At 40.5% G+C, this 20788-nt stretch overlaps 1 protein-coding gene across 1 annotated transcript; it reads right to left on the bottom strand.

The window, feature by feature from the left end:
• Positions 1 to 574: 574 nt before the first annotated feature.
• On the bottom strand, positions 575 to 12551 carry zgc:92242 (uncharacterized protein LOC436899 homolog). The gene is made up of 6 exons (XM_038699583.1): positions 12282 to 12551; positions 9518 to 9957; positions 4949 to 5066; positions 4220 to 4331; positions 3905 to 4121; positions 575 to 3100 (listed from the first exon to the last, which is right to left on the bottom strand). Exons 2-6 carry the CDS (start codon positions 9696 to 9698, stop codon positions 2952 to 2954), a joined length of 777 nt encoding a protein of 258 aa, XP_038555511.1. The 5' UTR covers positions 9699 to 9957; positions 12282 to 12551; the 3' UTR covers positions 575 to 2951.
• Positions 12552 to 20788: the final 8237 nt, after the last annotated feature.

Genomic DNA, 20788 nt, shown 5'->3' with positions numbered 1-20788 from the left:
AGCACCAGTAGACTATTAACACCTACAGTAGATAGAAACATTACAAGTCATTCACATGCGCTTCCTTATGGGACAAAGATGAGCACACTCCTACAATGCTTTGCTGGGAAACCCAACACTGGCCTACTATATATAGCAGGGCTTTTCACACTGTGCATGAGTGCTCGTGTCAAGTCACATGATTCAAGATATATGGGGGGGATACACACACACAGACACACATGCTCTGCCTTCACATACAGAAGCACACACACAGTCAGGGCTGAGGCGGTGGGGGGAATGTTTTATTGAGTTGACTCTGACGCGTTGCTTCCCATGACCTGGCTCTGTCTCTCCGAGTGTCTCGCCCCCTGTCTCAGTATAAACCACATGCTAATCAGCTTTCTGTGCTCTCTGTTTGATCTCTGATGGGCTGTTTTGTGACGCATCCCGCTGAATAGATAATCATTGTGTAAGTGACCGGCATCAACAACTTCTCTGTGTCTTCCCCTATCAGCAACCCCCCCATAAGGAATGCATGCTGTAACCATGTGAACAGACCCGACTGTGTTAGATGCAAAAAAGCAAGATCAAATCAGTGTTTTAGTTGCGTTCATTTTTGCTTTTTCCACACCAAGAAAATAAATTTTAGGCAAATACACAATACAAATAGGAAAGATGAAACAAACAATAAGTCAAAGTGTCAGCAGAAGCGAAGTTTTAGCAGGGAATTAGTGACCAAGTACAGGGAATATGTGATAGTTAAAAGTTAGGTAGTAACTACAGCTCAAAACACTCCAACCTTAAAAATGAAGTACAGTTAATCTCTCATGGCAACACATGTTCTTACAAGAACGAGCTGCTGTTTTTCTACAGTTTCCTGCATCTGACGTCCCTTTAGAGCTACAGTGCAGTATGTGAATATTTGTCCAGGGACACCTTTTTCATTCTTTTACAATAGGTCTGCACTCTTGGACACCAGGATCGAAATGAAACAATAAGGTTAAAGTGCTGACTCAAAGCTGTAGGAGTGTGTGAAGGTGTTCAAATGCTTGTTGGCTGAACACCATGGAGCGCTTTTCATACACAGGCCCTCAGTTTTTAAGATAATGCCGTCATCCTAAACATAGCAGATTATAAGGTCCAAAAAGTGTCATTTTCTTGCCTAGCCAAGTCTGTCACCTGACCACGCGCTGTCTGACCTCAGTCCAACTGATCTGAACTTAACTGATGTTTCACTAACTGAAAGCACAAAGGTCCCAAAACAAGCAAGATGCGAAGCTGTTAAGTGTTGATGTCACTGGGTCGTAGGATTTGCAGCCCAAAATTACATTTGATGTTTAACGTAAAATATCATCACAAGGTGCACTTGATTTCCACAGCTTGCAGCCACGTACTGTGGTATCAGTTCTCAAGAAGATGGTTTACTTGTTATCATGTGACCTTATCAGATATGGATTTTCAGTCACATGACAACAGATGTCTATGAAGATTCCTTCGTTGAGATGACAACAGATGTGAGATGTGGCTGAAAAACAATCTAAGTGGACCTTGTGATGAGCTTTTTTTTTGTTAAACTGCTATTTATTAAGGCCAATTAAATAAAATTACTATTATTAAAATTTATCTGTCAAATTACTTTTGGTCCACTAAAATCAGAGCGCTTAGTATATCAAGACTGAGAATCTACAGCCATGCTTTGAGCTAAATGCTAAGATTGCTAACATGGTCACAATGCCAGTGCTAATGCGATAGAATGCTAATATTTGGTCATTAGCACTAAACAAAAATGTTACTGAAGCCGGTGGGAATGTCATTAGGTGCTTTGTCAAAAAACAAAATATTGGACCAGATGGTGGCTCTAGAGCAATAGTCAAGGGATCACCAAAGTGTAACATGAACAAGTAGTTTAGATATTTGGGTCCAAAGAATAAATATAATAGATAATAAAAAAAGCTACAATTCCTCAGTTCCTGTGGATGTAAACACTGTCAGTGTTAAGATATGAGTCAGATATTCTCTGTCCAGATACTGCACTGTGGGTTCAATTCTGTGATCCCCCACAGTCTTGGCAAATCATGGTTGTAGTTGTGACATCATTCTATCCTGTTCACTCATTCACATATAAAAAGGCACTCCTTATGTAGAAAGTAGACTATTAAAGGTGTGGCTCAAGGGTCTAGAGACACATATGTAAACAGTAAGCTCAGGTGATGCAGCTGCTTTTAAAAGTCACTATAGATACAGTCTGTTTATCATTTACCACAAATTCAATCGTTTTATTTTATCCCCCCAAACCCCCCGGCACCATTGTGACTATAGATGATACGCTGAATGAAGAGGTTGTCAATGCAGATGAAAGGCAGTGGTGTTAAAACAGTACAGTGACAAAGTTACATGGACTACATTTAAAACAGTTTAAACCTTTTGAAGAGTACAAAGGGACCCGAGTATAATTTTTATCAAATAAATCTTTCACTTCCCAATAACCTCTGCTTATGACATGTGAATAATAAAACTTCATTAACACCGATTTAACAGGTGAACCGCAGTGGGGTTTTTTACACCTGTAGTCAATAGTCTGTGCGTCTGTGTCTCTCTGGACATCTCTCTCTGCGTCTGCCAGTCAATCACAGAAAGTATGTGAGCGCATTTGAACTCAGCAACATCAAAGCCGCTCCGTTTTATCATTCAGGTTGACTTCAGTTCAAAAGCTTTCAAGTCTTTCTCTCACTCCACCTCCCTCCCAGATGTTTTTTCTGCCTATGGGTCGGCCCTTGAATGGAAGCCTGACGAAGTGTATCTCAGTTCACTGCTCGGTTTCAAGTAAGGATCCTTTTCTTCATATGTGTGTGGCCTCAGCCTGGACCAACAGTGTCTAGCTGAGCCATTATTGTCTGCACGCGGTGCAGCACGCTCTGCCTCTTTGGGGTCAAGTATAGTCTTGCAGCAGGCTGGACACACCGTCAGCCTTAATGGATTAAGGGTGTGCTTCTTTTCTGTAGGTGAACAGGTTTAGCAGGTAAAGGAGGTTTGGAGTAGGCAGATGGTGTGCTGCGGGGATCGTCAGTGAAGGCCTTCCTGAGCTGCGCCACGCGACCTCCATGTTCGGAAACAGTCCCTGGGAAGGGGAGAAAGGCATGTGAATTCACAAAATCTGAGTAATATCACGTCTGCAGGTTTGATTCAGGATCAGTGTTCCCTCTGAGCTGAACGTCTGAAGTCTAATAATTGACTTTATTCAGTATTAATGCCCCTTCAGTTGGCAGCTCACCATAAAGCATCTATATTCTATATAACGTTGCTGTTTTCACTAGCAAAGACAAACAGACCCCCTTTTAAAGCTTTTTGTGACAACACATTGTCCGGATTAGGCCTATACAATGGGATTTTAAATGGTTCACTTATCTTAAAAACCAATGAAGGACATTCAATCTTTCAGGTTATCTGAAAAACTAAACTGAAAATAGAGACCTTGTTGTCACTGGACAACGATGATAAACAGATAGATGACAACAAATCACACACAATGCAAGCAGTGCTGGACACTAACTTGGACCTGCCACTGCATTTATTTCACAGCTATAGTAGTTACTTACTAAGGAGACAAAGATTTCCATAATAATGCATTAGTGATAATAATCCAATAATAAAATAGCAATATAACACTATGAAAAAGGCTGTTCTGTTTAAATAATAAATTTACCATTGTAGTATTTATTATTACTTATTTGTATAGGAGATGTTCAGTAGATGTACATTCATGTACTCTTATTATTTATTTTGGTGTTAAATTCTTTATTCTTTGTTTTTGTTTTTCTTGTAATGGCGAATATTTACAATGTGGTAGTATTTCTACCTTTAGTAGTTAGAGTCAAAAAAAATGAGGATCATAGACATTTATCATCAGCTCTTGTTTTGTCACCTCTGTCCTGTGGGCCGGCCCTCTCTGTGTCTGACAGCTGGGCTTTGAGTGGCGGCTGGTTGCCATTGCTACTAAGATGGGGCCTGTGGAGAGTCCAGTCGCCGTGGTTGTCCGAGCTGCTGCCTGACTCACTGTCGCTGTCCTTCGGGTCGTCATCCGCGCTGCCAGAGTCCATGTCCTCCTCAGATAACTGTCTGTTTGGTGAAGCTGGGCCATCCTGTGGGTGAGGGGGACACAATTTGATGGTCAGACTCTGATACGCTGTCCGTCTCACCCTCCCAACTTCAAACCCACATACAAAACACATGAACTCACATCAACATCTGCGAAGGACAGCTGGACGTCTTCTTTAAAGCCAAGCTGCTGGGCCTCTCTTCCTGGCAGCAAGTCCGCTGTCTGGATGCCATTCATATCATCACTGTGGACTCTGGAAGACAAAGACGTCCATTAGTCCCCCAGAAAGCCGCCCCAACCTTTGAATCAATTCTCCGGCTAGTCATACGGCAGATAACTTCTATAATTGGGAGGAGACGGCCAGCTGACTGAAACTCTTTAGTTCACTGTTCATCTTATCAAAGACATTCAGAGTTATGTAATTTGTTGAAGGGACTAGAGCCTTTATTAAGGTGGGAGAAACCAGTGAGGATGTTCTTATGTGTTCAGAAACATGTGGCACTGGTGGATGAAAAAGGCTGTCAGTCCATCTCTCAAAAAATAAAAAACAAGGCTCTTGTGAAAAATAAATAACAAAAACCTTATTATCCACTGTGTGCAAGAAATTAGTAATTTCAATGTGTTGGGTTCTGCCTGGACATGGTGGAGCAGATGTATTTTATTTAATTAATTAAAACATCAACTACAGTTTGTTCTCTTCAACATGCTGCTGCAAAACAAAGTGGCCGTGTGTTACTTGACTTCTAAAGTAACAAAACAGTGCAGTCTGCTTCTGCACTTCCTTTTTCTATTTATGGCAAAAAGAAACAATCAGTCAATCAGTGATAGCTCACAATGTGAAATTTTAAAATTAGTTCTTTGTGTGTCTACCTGTTGTTCATGAGACTCTGCAGGAGCTTGGAGGACCTGAACTCGTCCACGTCTCCGATTACACTGACGCTCACATCTCCGTCCCTACCGAGCAGCCACCTCACATGTTTATTGAAGGCTGGGGAGGAAAAAGAGAAAAAACAGAAATGGGTAAGCTTACTGGAGATATATTTTGTGCCAGGTACTATTTCTCAGTAAGATTCTTATAAAAACATAATCGCTAAATTGTTATTCTGGCTTTTCTCCAGAAGGTGGTGCTGTCCTATTAAGTATGCAGCAAGGGGAACCTCACAACACCAACAGCATGGAATATGTCCTCTCATACTCTTCCCATATTCCCCATCTGTGCTCTCTCTTTTATTCTTTATTCTGTATTCTCTGTAGTCTCCTTCGCTGTCTTTTCTGCCTTCCCATTGGAGCAAATTAATTGTGTTTCATTGCAAAGTTTTCTTCATGGCGAAATACTGATAAATTAAATGGCATCATTACAAAAGGAAAGGAAAATAGTAAATAACAGTGACCTCATCCCTATAAAGTTTGAATTGAGAGCAGCCAACATCTCGCTGTGCCAACGTTTAGTTTTGTTACACACTGCATCGACTCAATTGAGGAGCAAAACCGTTTTATACTCTCTTAATTTTAGAATTAATAATACCAATGACAATATTTATAATGAATATTATAATAATACATGCTGTAATAATGTAATGCATTATATATTTTGTTCTTTGCATCCTGGAAAACAGGGTATTTTTAGGTGTTACTTCATCATGACACGGTAAGGAGAAATTAACTCATTCCCCAGTGTGTGATAACAAGGTGTTTTCCATGACAGTACCAGATAAAGGTGAAACACCTGCCATGACATCACTAGCTGGGGTGTGGCTTGAAAATTCAAACCCTCAGAGATGCACGGGTTTGGAACTCAATGCAGATTTACCCTTCAAAAGACACCGTAGGCTGAACGAACAGACACTGTAGGAGTCGATAGAAACAATCACCTCCAAACAGTGAACTGACTATTCTGATTTTTTAGAAACCAGCTAACAAAGGCGGCTCTGTTTCTGTTCATATTTCACCCAGTACATAAGTCTGCATTGTGTAGACGTCTCAGTCTGATTTCACCTGACTAAAGAACATCTCTGACATGAGTCTGTCTGTGCAACACACCTTTATGTTCGCACGGTCCCCTGAGTGACAACTGTGATTACAAGACATTGAGGCCAGAACTGATGTTTGTGTCTTTATTGCTCCCACACCTGCAAATTAACCAGAAAAGCAGCACACAATCGGAATCTTTATTCCCAGGTGAGGTAGAAGGTGTGTTTATGTGACATTTATAGGCATGCATGTACACGTAATTATTGCTTTTCCCGGCCACAGCGCAGCGAACAGGGAATGAAAGATTCCTAACTGGAATGTATGTTGTGTAAGGCAAACACGCAGAAAACACACACTCGGTTCCCTCTCAGGTGACATGGCAGAGATTGGGTAAACAAAGACGGTAACTTAATAAGTGGTTTAAAGTGTGGTGACGCCCCATACCACAGGGCTTACTCAATCTTATTCAGCTTTCAGCCCGTACAGCGATTCGAGTGGCGGTGATAGAGGCTATCTGTCACACACTCTCATTGTGCAGCAGAACCAGTGGAGGTGACAGGGTCTGAGTGAGTCAGATAAACACATTAAATGGAGGAAGTGTGGGTGAAAGGAGCAGACGGTCACATGGGTTAGTAACAGAGCAATGAAAAGATTTCTTTGGGTATAATTCAAACACAATAACCTGAGAGGGTGTTACTGCACAGCTTGTTTATTGCGTGCACTCAGAGTTTAGAAGTTTAATTGGTCAACCTTAAAGGGCCTATATGTTTTTTTTTTTATGAAATTGATCATTGGGAAATGTTTGTAACTTCACATTAGAATGAACCACACTCCTGCTTTCTTGATCCCTTGGAAGAGCCACTATGCTGCTTACTATATGAAGAAATCTGGTCGGATTTTCGGCAAAATCCATTGATTTGCGCAGGCTGCGACGTTCATGCTTGCTCAAGAGCCTCTTGCTTACTGATTCTGAACTGTACACACAGAGGCAACAAAATGAAGTCCACTAACACCAAAAAACAACCGCCTCCCAGCACAACACAAACTCCACATAAGGATAAAAAAATAACAAAAAGATTTTATGTGCTGCAGCTCGTCAGGCTAAACAAGAATCAGATCAACGTCAGGCAAAAACACGGTCTACATTGGAAAGGCGTTTGAGTCAGGAGGGAGCTCCGCTTTGTTTTGGACGTAAAAACTGACCCAGAGCTGGTTTTCTTCCTAATGGACAGGTAAACTGAAGCCTAGCGCAGCCGGCATATCGCTATGCTGTTCAGACTACAGGACTTGCTGTCTTGTAACGGGAGTCTTGAAGTCGTTGTGGTGTTCACACTACATGTGCTGACCACCACGTGAAATGTGGCACAGGAAATGATGCAAAACCATGCGCAAAACAGGAGTTGTTTATTATTATACAGATAACATTATAAACACAAAGAATATGGGTAAAAGAATGGATTAGCACACACAGTCAGCAGACTGTCTGTGAGTAAAAAATGTTTTGTAGTGAAAAAGTAGCTACGTCATAGTTCACACATAACGACTGTCGAATGCCGATCTCTCACTGATTTGCCCCCAATCACAGGCCCCATCCACACTACTCCGTTCTAGTTTACAAACGGAGAATTAAAATGAATACGATCTCCATCCACACCAGCGTTTTAGCTGCGTGTCAGAGTTGATCTCCGTCTACATTAAAATGACTGAAAACGCACATATATTGGCACATCTATTCAGGTGCACTGGGCATGCGCGTGTAAACATGAAGCAGATGGTCTATTCCGCAGTTACAGAATATTTGGCGAAAGAATAAAGAAATGCAGACAAAGAATCAAACTAGATTTTTTTTGCATGCACCAATAACGAGCTGGGACTGTTACTGAATATAGCACGGAAAACAGACTGGGAGTCATTGCAAAGTATACGGCGACATGCACGGTAGTCTACAAGTGTAGGCAGATAGGCCTACGGGTTATTTGCATGGTACAGAATATTTTAAGAAAAATACCAACTCAAAAACTCTGTCAGTAGCATTGTGTTTCTGCTTTGCATGGCTATTAAGCCCCAATAAGAGAGCCAAGCATGAGCGTCTGCGTCATCGTTTCTAAAGTCCTCGAAATGCAAAACAAGGTCAGCAGCGTTTCCAAACTTCTTCGTTTTAGGTCTTCGTTTTTGCCCTTTTAGTCTGGACGGGAGGTGCAAATGTAGCAAAAGGTCTCCGTTTTAATTCAAATACGCAGTAGTGTGGATGGGGCCACAGCCAGGAGACTTGCCAATCAGGCAAGTGTGAACTAGGATTGACACGGCTACAAAGCATGTGAAATATATTGTGCTTTTGTACTTTAGTTGGCTCAAGTAAGAAATAATTAGCTTCTTGCTAATGCCGACCAGTTGCAAATGTTCTTGTTGCAAAAAACTATAGTTGCATGGCTTGCCATTAACTTCACCAGCTAACGTGATCCATATTACTGTCCTGTGCACCATTATTTAGCAGATGGCATTGATTGATGACAGCAAGTGGCATTAATCATCATCTCAACAAGAAAGCAAAGGAGTACATTTCCCAACTATTGCTTTAAAGGAGACTTTAAGCGTAATATAATAATAATAATAATCCTTATTTGTAGAGCACTTTTCAAAAACAAGTTACAAAGTGCTTTAACAAGTGTAAAGAATAATACAAAAAAAGATAAGAGCATGAAAATTTTATATAAAATTAGTAAAATACAATAAAATAAAAGGGATAAAATAAAGTCAAATAAGATCGGGAAAAGCTCTCCTATAAAAGTATGTTTTAAGAAGGGACTTAAAAGAGTTCACTGACTCAGCTGACCTGATTTCCTCGGGCAGGCTGTTCCAGAGCCTCGGGGCCCTGACAGCAAACGCTCTGTCCCCTTTAGTTTTCAGTCGAGACTCTGGAACAGACAACAGACCTCTGCCTGAGGATCTCAAGGTACGTGCTGGTGCGTATGGGACTAAAAGGTCAGAAATATAACAAGGCGAGAGGCCATGAAGAGCTTTAAAAGTGATCAATAGAATTTTAAAGTCAATTCTAAAACATACTGTTTTGTCTGAGTTCAGCTGGAGGAAATTATTTGACATCCATTTTTTAACTTCACAAAGGCAGTAATCTTTATGTGCATGTTGAAGAAATATCTGATTCAAGGTACAGATACTTGTAAATGCACTGTGGTCTGTAATTTTGTGAGGAATGTCCCCATGTTAGAGAAGCTAGCAGCTTTAACCTTGTGTCAGTGTAATGTTATTGTTAACTTGAAGGCCACATTTCCCAGAAACCTTGTTCCTTCCTGCTACAAAACCGTGTTGCTACTTTAGTCAGGGTTTCCCTCTTCTCTTGCTTCACTGAAAATCATACTTGTACTGTCTGTCATGGAATGAGACGTGTGTGTTCTCTATGTACTGGTATTTTCCACCAGTGTAACCAGAAAAGCCAGTGTGGCACTCTACCTTTCTTTGGCCGGGTGTTGTTGTCGTCTCTTCCTTCCCTCTCCTCCCTTTCCTGCCGCTCTCTCCAGCGGCGTACCTGCTCCTCTCTCATCTTCAAGAAGAGGATCCTCTTCTGCTCCTCACTGAGGGCCTCCAGCACCTCAGGATCCACCCACATCTCCTCAAGGATTTTTGCCAGCATCCTGTCTCTTTTCCCAGGGTGATAGAAACGGCCGTCAGCCCCTCTGTCTCTCCGTCCAGTGGGTCGTGTTTCAGTGGTGGGGTATGATCGCTCCTTTTTCCTGCTCCAGAGTCAGGTTCCCTTTTCTTTGAAGGATGTGGGATCAGGTGCAGTCTAACTGCTGGTCGTCACTGTAGTGTCCTCTGTCTAGTGTTCTTCCCCGGTGCAGCAGGAGGTGAAGGCACAGTGTGTGTGCATCAACTCTGAGCTCTGAAGGTTGCTGTTGTGTTTTTTAGAGAGAGAGAGAGAGAGAGAGAGAGAGAGAGAGAGAGAGAGATTATATCTATTTTATTGTTTTGTTCCCCTCCATTCAATCCTGTTCTGGCTGGCAGAACACAATAGGCCCTAAGCAAATAAGCCACAATGCCAAATGTAGTGTGTGTGTGTGTGTGTTGCATACAGTAGGCAGCGAGAATGCCGCTGTGTTTTCAAACATTGAAAGGCAAACAGAGGCACGTTCAGTATGTCAACACACACACACACACACACACACATAGGGCGTTAATAACTGCTATCTGGGGGTAACAGACACAGATAGCAACATACACCTATAGTTCACTTGAATTTCTGCATTACCAGTATCTCTCTCTCTCTCTGTCTCACGCACAGACACACACACAACAGGACACACACCACTTTGACTTTATTTAGCACCTTATCAACACACGTGACATGTTATAACTTAGTCAGTAAGTCACAAAACAACCTTGACCTTAAACTGTCAGTAAACACACAGAATAAAGCATTCCCCGCCCTCCACACACATTTGAAAGATGTGAAACAGTGAGTCGCTGAGCAAGAGCCAATAGGGTTTGTGTCTGTAACAACAGTTTAAATGTGTACTTTAGGGTGGTCTAATATTAAAGTAAAGCAGTAGACACTGATAAAAGTTAAATGTCAGTGTTTCGGGTGTGGCAGATGTCAGACCATAGAATAAAGCTAAACCTCACACTAGACCTGCAGTCTATGGTTTCAGCCTAAACTGAGCAGTAAAACCATCATATTCAGCCCCTAACAGCTGATGCAGAACTGAATGCAAATGTTGTGAAAAATGTAAAAAAAAACAAACAAAAAATATATATATATTTAAAGAAATCATTTTGACATTTTGGGAAATGCGGGAATGCAATTGCTTAATTGACAAGAGTTAGAGGAGAAGATTGATGAAAGTCTGACGTCTGCATGATAAATATGAAGATACAGCAGAGAGACAGTTATGTTGGCTTTGCAGAAAGACTGCAAAACAGCTAGCATGGCTCTGTCCTCTACCAGGATGACAAAACCTCACTGAGTAACAGGTTAGATCTTGTGAGTTAAATCCATAAAGCAACCAAAGTGTATAAATGACTGGTAATGGTTTTACTGGGGGTTGTGAACCTTGTCGCCCGTTTCTAGTCTTTATGCGAAGCTAAACTAACCATCTCCTGGCTGTAGCTTCCTTTTTATCATACAGCAATGAGAGTACTATTGATCTTCTCCTCTAACTCTTGGCAATAAGGCGAAGAAGCGTATTTCCCAAAATGTCAAACTATTACTTTAAGAGAGGCAAACCACTGAAGGGGCATCTTTGCTTTAAATAAATATTATAAAGATGCTTACAATGAATTTTATTGTGGTATTAAAAATGCAGCAGCTGATAAATCTCTGAACCAGGCACCAGGCTCTCAATTCACTGTTTGCAATCTTCGTATTTAAGTGGTAAAACATTAGCCAGACTCTTAGCTTACTGTAGTTTGAATTAATTTACTTTTACATTTATAGACAGCAGAATTGCGCTAGGTTACTAGTCTTACAACCAGTGTTCATTCATTCATTGACTTGTACAGTGCTTTTCAAGTCTCTTTCAATAGTTTTTCCAAGTGAGGTTTTTGTGATCCATGTTCTTGTTCACTTCTATTGTCTAAAGATGGAAGGGGATGTTTTCTTCATTCATTGTTTCACAATGTAGGAGTTGTGAAGACTCTGTGATAAAGAGCAATGCAAATACAGTGGACCTAATTTGAAGATTTACATCCAAACAGCCCACTCAGTGGCAAATTGCTCAATTACTCTATAAAAGAATCACACCTCTGAGCAGTATACCTGCATGACAGCTTCTGTAATTAACTGTGCACATTTGAACCCTGGAATTGCAGCACAAAAGAATGACTTAAATCAAGATATAAACATGCCTCGGAAAATGGAAATCACACAAGAGCAAAATGAGAATACAGCAGATCAACATCCATGCACTGTTATTCTAATATAAAGGCATCCAGGTCTGGCTCTGTGCCAACATGCAAATAGGTCCGGGATTTGCTGCTGCCTCCGCTCACATGCAGGGAAAAGAAAGAAAGGCAGGGAGAGGAGAGAAAGTTATGTGCCTGGCATACTGAGAGAAAAGTTTGAAAAGTCTCCCAGTCTGACAAAACACTGGCCATTTCACAGCAACAGAGGAGAGTGTGAGAGATAAATGAACTTAGACGGGCCGTAGAATGGCAATCACAACAAAGACAGACAGGGAAAGAAAGAAAGAAGAGCACAGAGGAGGGAAAGTGGACTTACTCAGTGTTTGCCAGCCGGTAGCATCCCTCAGCACTGGTCTGAGATTCAGAGCCTTTGTGAGTGTGGTATGATGAGTGAATGAGATGTGAGAGTGTGTAAGAGAGTCCCTTTGTGTGTGTTTGTGTGGGATCGTCAGCAGCAGTGGTATGCAGGCTCAGCCCCGTTCTGCTGCATTTGTACTGGATAGGAGTGGGACGGACTGACATCACTTATCTTTTTCTCACCTCCTTCCCCCTTCCTTCTCTCTGCTTCACTTTCTTCTCTTCTCTCATTGACATTCCTACAATGCACAAAAAAATAACACGACAGCCATAGGTTAAATATTATCATAGGTAAAAATGTTTCCCTGTTTATCCATTGCTATAAATATCTTCATAGCTTAATGTTTTTAACTTGCTGCCTTGTGTCATTTAACTGCGGACAATGTGAACTTTATTGATTCTGTAACCTTTCCATATGTAGCAGCAAAGGAAATAGGAGTGTTTCTCTGTCTCTTTCTGAATTGACTGTTTTAATTCTGTCTGACTGACAACCTCTGCGTAGCCTAGCTGCGCATCCCCCCCACCCCTTATTTCTTTTTCTTCCTCCAAGGAAGTCCTGCTGACTTTGTGTGAAACCATTAAACACAGCACCACATGTGCAGGAAGGAATCTGGATATTTTTTCCACAGGTTTTTTTCCGTCAACAGGTTGTTGACACACTTACCATGCCAGCAGTCATTGTGTTGTGTTCACTCCGCCCCACGGTGCCAAATTATACGAGTCCAGTTGGGTGGAGTAAATGTCACATGCCTCTGAGTAATTGTGGCTAAAAACATCAATGTGTATTACATTCATATGTCAATGACAAACCTGTTTCATTGACCTGTCTGGGTGGGTGTGACCTAGTGTGTGAGTAATAATAATATAAAATTACCTATCGTTACCTCTTTTGCCCTGACTAAAAGACTCTTCAGGCTTATTTCTTTATGTGTACCAAGTTAGTGTTTTTTTGGACACTTCCAAGTAAACTATTTGAAAACCATGGGTCACTGAAAAAGAATAGCTAAGTTATGAAGTCAGAAAACTGGGTCAATAAAGTCAGTTAAGCAGTAAAGTAAGCAAACAGTAGCTAACATGAGCCAATGAAAGCTAGTCCTAGCTGTAGGACTGTAGTGGGCCCTGACCGTATTTAATTGGGCAAGCTTGCAATTCATCGCTTTTGAATCTAACTCTTCATGTGTAAGAGTCAATATGTATTCTTTCTTCTTTCAAAATCTACACAGTCACACATTCTCACTATAAAATGGTACGAAAGATTGAGTCATAACTCGTAATGCTAGATATTTAGACAAGCTTTATATTACATATCTGCTACGAAGGTCCATTTTGAACTGTGTAAGAGTGAGTATGATTATAGTACATTGTCTTAAACTGCTCTAATTACGTATATAATAACTAACAAATGCATTATTAAGAAAAGATTAAAAATCATTAAAACGTTGAACAGACTTTTGGTTTCAGTTGGAGTAAAAACAACAAGATGATACAAGTTCAGAATTACCTCAAATGTCCATTACACTTGGAATTACGCCAAATGAAACCAAAGCTGATCAGCCAATACATTTGAGTTTCCAAATAAACCAGTGTTTCAGTGATACCCGACACCCACATGTTTGTCTCGTGGTCTGTCACTGGTATCAGGGCAGAAAGCTCAAGGTCTACACACAGAGACACACGAATACGCACAGATTTGTTCTGCTATTTTTGTGAGGACTATTATTTTTGTTTTTGGAGTTAATTTTGATTCCTTTAGTCAATCATAAGATTAACTCTAAACTTGGCCAACAATCAACCCAATGGTGTAACAATATCCCTCAGTCTTAAATTGGGCAAAGGACATTTTTCACTTACTCTTTTCCTTTTCTCAATATTGGCCTGAAGACATGCGGTTCTCATAAAGATAAAAATAAGAGCATGCATACATAAGCAAACACAATCTCCTTTCTTCCTCTTACCCTGTGTGATAAGGGCCAGTGGGAAACAAAGCAGTGATCTACATATGTGTGAAATCAATTAATCATATACCAGCAGGAGACGTTCTTGGTCAGTTTAAGAAGAGCTATCTGTGTATTTAGGTGCATACACATGTTGTAATTTTAATTATATACATGGTCAATGAGGTGAATGTGAACATGTGTTTTTTCTAATCAGATCTCCGGCCTCACCTTTTGAAATCCCCTGGTGCTATTAACAGGAATTATTAAGTGCCAGGAAATATTTTTCTACAGAATATCTTATCTTTCGAGTTTCTCGACATGGCACACCTACAGTCACCAATAGATTGTGGCTTTATCTGAATTCACGTGGAGAGAACGAGACAATGTGGTCACATTCAAATGGTATTATGCATGAACAGCACCCTCTGCTGGAAGAAGGGAAAATATCAAGTCAATAAGGATCCCAATGTGTTAAGGCAGACAAGAAGATGTTTGTAGTCATATTCAAAAATATGTCATTTCTTTTAGGGTTAATTGATTCCTAACATGTAAACCGACAACTTTGAAATCATGTAACAACTATGTCTTGTAGTGTGACTAAAATAATAGTAATCTAAATAAAAACTATTATATATATATATATATATATATATATATATATATATATATATATATATATATATATAGTACAATTAGCTCTGTAATTCCCAATACCAATACCAGTAATATTTACCTCATTTTACATGGGCTGGTTATTGTTAAACTGAATATGAAACGACATTTTATGTTGTTTTTAGAGCAGTAAAGAGACAACACAAACACATTTAGTTTGAAAGGCCACTGAAATTAAACTGTGTAGAGTTTCAATTGTCATGGAAGTTGAGTTGTTTTTTCATTTTCGGGTGAGCTATTCCTTTAAATGCTTCCATATTTTACTACTTTTGTTACGTCAATGTTTGAGCCCTCCTCAGATCCATCAGAGCTAATAAACAAAGCTGGATTACCAACATACCACTCTGTGACAATTAGCTTGTGGTAATTTGATCAAGTGATTAATACAAACTAAATTGGCTCCTTCATTTTTGCCTAATATTGCAGTTTTGTTGTGGGGCAAAAATAAATAAATAAACAAACAAACTACAATTTAAAATTAAAATATATGACAAAGGATCTGTGCAGGCACTAACACTTTCTCTTTTTTCTTAGTATACAGTTTTTCTTAGTTGCTTTGGTGCATTTCTCAGATCAGAATTGAAATTCTCAAAACTAATCCACATCATCTCATCACTTGTGCACATCATAAAAGCGCTTTCTCATTGTTTTGAAAAAAAAATGCAAATGACTTGACACTGATGCAAATGATTATGTACAATTGTCTGCTGTTTCCTACATTATCAATTGCTTGTGTCATGCTGATCACAATGAATTATACCGGTTCTCTGTTGAATAATCTTACCCCCCAAAAAATCTAGGCACAATTTCATTGCATTAGTCACTACATGCAAAATGGTTGAACACACTATCAAAAATAAAAGTTAAAATAAAAAAAATAAATCCTCTTCAGCAAAATTGTTATGAAGAGATTGAGGGGAATCCAATCACATGTTTCCCGACGGCTATTTCAAAGGTTCTGAAAGCCGTCAGGAAATGTGTAATGTTACATGGATTCCCCTGAAAGAGAAGGAATTTCCTCTGCCTGGGAATGATGGGGAAATGAAAAGTCCATAGGCTGGTGGATGTGGACCAAGAACGAGTCCAGCATGTGCTTTACAGTAATGTGAGCATGTGAAACAGTCTTTTCATAAGAACTTTGTTGAAGAGGATTATGAAAAATATAAAAAAGAAAAATTTAGTCTTCAGTGAGGATTGAACACACAACTTTAAGTCCTGTGCTCTACCAAGTGAGTTAACCAATGATACAACAACTTGCACTATAATTACCATTATGGTTATCTCGAAATCATGAGAAAATGATGAGTAAAAAAATATTTGATTAGGGCTTCTGTATATATATATGAATGTGCATGTCTATTAGAATTTATTTGTAAATGTGTCCTGAATTGATGAAGATATCTGTTGTGATGTGGAAGAGAATCTGTGATACAACAGACCGGAACTTCAGCCAAAGGGGTGTATCCCATGCAACAGTCCTGTCTCTTTCTTTTCTTTCTCACTCCTGCAATGTATAACTTTGTACTGGTGAAAGTGATATATGCCAAAAGAAAGTGCAGCCATGTGCATTTTCAATCATCAAAATCTTAGCCAAAGTGTACATCAGAAAATACTTTCAGACTACACTGTTATATTGACAAGATGGCTAAACATTTTGACTTGCTTGTTCATAAACAAGACACAAGGACTTGTCGTTCTGATGGCACTGACAAGTTCAATGACATAAAGATTTGCTTTTTGGAGATAGACTAAGGATTTTGAGCAAGGGAGCAGGTAAACCACTGTGTTTTGCCGTTTGTACTACCTGTTTCGAGAAATGTACTTACTGTTTTGCAAATGTTAAGGATGATTTGAGAAATGTACCAAAGCAACTGAGAAAAACTGTAAGTAAATTGTGCAACACAGGGGGGTGCTCATCTTTGCCAGGGGACCCATATCAGGTACAGTCTCAGTCCATTTTGCAATTAAGTCACCAGAAATACACAGTCAATGATATTGAACATGCATCCTAAGACAGAAACCAAGCAGAGGCATCCAATATGTCTCTGATCTCTGCTGAGACCAAATCTGCATAATCTATTTTGTTTCAGTGTCTCCGTATGCTGTTTTTAACTAATTGTACATCTAAATACAACTCAAAAATCTGAATTACAATATGTCTCAAGTGACACCAACAGCACTTGCTGAGTTTTCTCTTTTAACCACAAGATTGTACTTCCCATTATGCTCATGGAGGCCATTTTCAACAACATGATCCTGCAGATTTTTCATGGCAAAATTATTGATTTCCAGTATGTTCTCCCCTCAACCTCCCCATGGATGGACCCCACAGACATGGAGCCTGCTCAGTGAAGTGGATGCGCATTAGCATGGATTCACATGAGAGATGTTTGTTGTTAAACAGGCAGCAAAGAAATATTGCTTTAGTCCCCAAAGTAATGTAACTGGCAGAACAAGCTGTGCTGGAGCACGCACCCTTGGGTTGTCGATGTAACGTGCTACCATGAGAAAGCCATATGGCTTTTCCACATAGGCACGTGGAAGGGCAAAGAGGTGTGCTCTCCCTGCCTTATGGCTTTCCATGTAGGCACGTGGAAGGGTAGGGAGATCCCAGAACAGAGCTATACCACCAAACATAACTACAACGTAGCAAATATCAGTTTCTTCGATGGAAGTTGTACTGACTGCACTATTCCTGCACTATAAAATCTGATGATAGGCTAGAAGGTGGTTCACATACTGTAATAGCATCGTTCAAACAGCATATGTTGCCTCATCAGAGGGAAACACTCCTCCTGGGTATTAGCATCCTGCCGTCCTGACACTTTTCATTTTTCCAGAGATGGTCAGACTTCCATTTTCCTATACGACGTCCATATTTACAATTTGGCACAGAGGGGCAGAGTGTGGCACTGTTGCTATGGTGACCGGTCTGTCTGTTGACCTGGCTGCCCAGCAGACTCATAGTTGGCACACACACACACACACACACACACACACACACACACACACGCATATACACACACGGCACATTCACTCACTATGTTGGCAAGGTCGCCAGTGTTTCCTCTTTCTCTTCTGTCCCGCATGCATGCGCATACACACACACGCACGCACACGTGAACACAAATGAACAGAGAATGCGTTTCTCCATAAAAAACATGTAGCTCTTCAAGATGTTTGCATCTGTAGGTTTTCTTTCTTTATAGATAGATAGATAGACCTCAGATGAAGACCTTCCCCCTTTCTTTTTGCCTCTGTCACATGGAGAGATGTGTGTCAGTGTAACCTGCTTTTTCATGCCTGTGGATATAATGACCCACATGAGAGCCACACACATACACTGACATGTTTTCGCACACACACACAAGTGCTGACATGTCGTGTCCCCCTCCTCTTCAGTGGTAATGATGCTGATGAGGTAGTCAGGGGAATCAACACATAGCCGTGCAGCTAAATAATGATGTCCACACTGAAGGTAAGAATGATGTTTCTTTTTTGTTTTTTCCTGAATGTTACATTCATGTGAGACCGAAAGATAAATGTTGTAGAACAAGACCATTATGTTACTGATGATGTGCTGAAATATCTGGCTTATGCTGCACTCATTTTCCCAAAATGTTATGAATGAAAAGAATACACATTTCAGTTCAAGGTAGATAACCACCATTAAAAAACAACATGTTGTGAAGGCACTGATGACCTTATAACACCCACAGGTTTGCATTAAACAACTTCACAACCATCTACTGTTAGCATTGAAGAAGTAGTTTGACATTTTAGGAAATACGCTTATTCGCTTTGCTTCTGGATCTAGATGAGAAGATCAGTGCCACTTTCCAGTTTGCACATTAAGCACTAAGCTAAAACAGAGGTGATTAGTTTAGCTTGGCTTAGCATAAATACTGGCAACAGCTAGTCTAGCTCTAAAAAATATACTTACAAACACTTCTAAGGCTTACTAATTAACATCTTGTATCTTTGTTTGAGTGGTACACAAACATAAAATATCAATTTGTGGTTTGAGGGAAATTAGTAGATAGTGTAACTATGTCTTAGAAAGCACTGGCTGGGCGGAGAGATAAGGTGTTGTGCGTCAAGAAATAGTTACACGACGTAACTCCCTTTATAATCACAAATTGTATGTTTTACATTATGTGTAAACAAACAACATATGTTAATAAGTGTGTTTTTAGAGTTGTGATGGGTGTGTTTTTTAACTTTGAACAAATCCAGGTTGAACTGTTTCCCCGTTATACTAATGGTATGAATCTACTCATCTAACTCTTAGAAAGAAGGGAATAAATCTCTAACCATTCCTTTAAACTGCATTAGTTGATATTTTTGCTGCTTGGGGCAGTGGAAACAAGCTGTAAACACAACACAAACATACCTTTTAAAGTTGATTTGGCAAACTTGTAAGAAGTCAGTTGCCTATTTGCACATCTGGCATTCATTTGGACATTAAGTCCAATATTCACTCTCCTATTAGCTCTGTTTTGCTCTTCACCATCTACTGAGGGAAATATATTGCTCTTTAGTTGCTAAATGGTAAACATCTCTCATCATTTCTGCAAAACAGGATTTTGAAATTGTTTATTAAAAGTTTTCGAAGAAACATCTTGAATGTTGTCATGGGAGGTTTGATTTGCAATTTGTGAAACCAGCTTGTAAAGATTTTGAAGCAACTCATGCCATTGGAGTTAATTTTCAGCAGTGAATCTGTGCACACACACGCACACACACACACACACACACACACACACATTAATTTAACATCAGATGTCAGAGATGCACATATGCTTTTACACTCAAAAGCCCATTCTGCTGTGAAGTCCTCTGATCAAAATCAAAGGCCCACAGCATGTGCACATACATTCTGCAGTGTGTGTGTGTGTGTGTGTGTGTGTGTGTGTAAGTGTGTGTGCCCCAGCTGTCTCAGAGAGCTCCCTGTTGTTTGGCCTGCCGTGGCAGACGGAGCCAATGCAGTAAACTCTGTGGATCGATGCTCGTTTGGAGGATTTCTCTGTTTAATTCCACCTCAGTCAGCAGCAATGCATCCTCTTCTTTGTGTGTGTGTGTGTGTGTGAATACGTGTCCTTGTGTGTGCACATTTGTATCTCTATCTTCATATTGAGTTGTCTGTGTGAGCAGAGGAATGCTGCAGGAGTTTTTGTTGTGTGTGGATGCTCACATCTATATGCACTTCAGCCCCCCCCCCCCCCCCCCCCACACACACACACAAAGAGCTGGGAGTCTTGCAGCAGAGGCTAAAGACACACACCATCAGTCTGTCTAGCACCTCCCCCTTGCTTTGATTACACTCACAATGTTATTATTTGAGCACACCAGCATCAGCATATTGATGAATCTTCCCCACTACCTGCTCTCATTTAATATGCTTACACGCGCACACACACACAATTCATGCCAGCACACCTTGTGATTGCACACACATTCACAGGTAAATGCATGGCATCATAGCACACATACATGCACCACAGCACATTAACACACTTATGTGCGCCATCACAGGAGACCACCCACCCCAACAAACCAAAATACAAGCTGTTAGCTTTTCTCTTCACCAGCTACCTCCCACGTCCCTCCCTTCCCTCGCTCCCTCCCTCCCTCCCATTGTCACATCAGGGATTTCCAGTGTTCCCAACACGTTGCCGCCATCATGGCCCTGCAGATGTCACTTAGCTGCAGACACACCTCTTCATTTCTCCATCCATCCCTTCGCCTCTCGTGGGACACGGAGGAGGGACAGAACGGGGAGCAGTGAGTGCATGTGGGTGTGTGGCTGTCTCTGTGTGTGTGTGTTTGTGTGTGTGGCTACAGAGGGGGAAGGGAG

The sequence above is a fragment of the Micropterus salmoides genome, unplaced genomic scaffold (assembly GCF_014851395.1).
Source record: "Micropterus salmoides isolate LMB-PRFRI ecotype aquatic unplaced genomic scaffold, ASM1485139v1 Ms_hic_scaffold_5, whole genome shotgun sequence".
Taxonomy (NCBI): Eukaryota; Metazoa; Chordata; class Actinopteri; order Centrarchiformes; family Centrarchidae; genus Micropterus; species Micropterus salmoides.
This window is presented reverse-complemented; position numbering and strand designations above follow the sequence as displayed.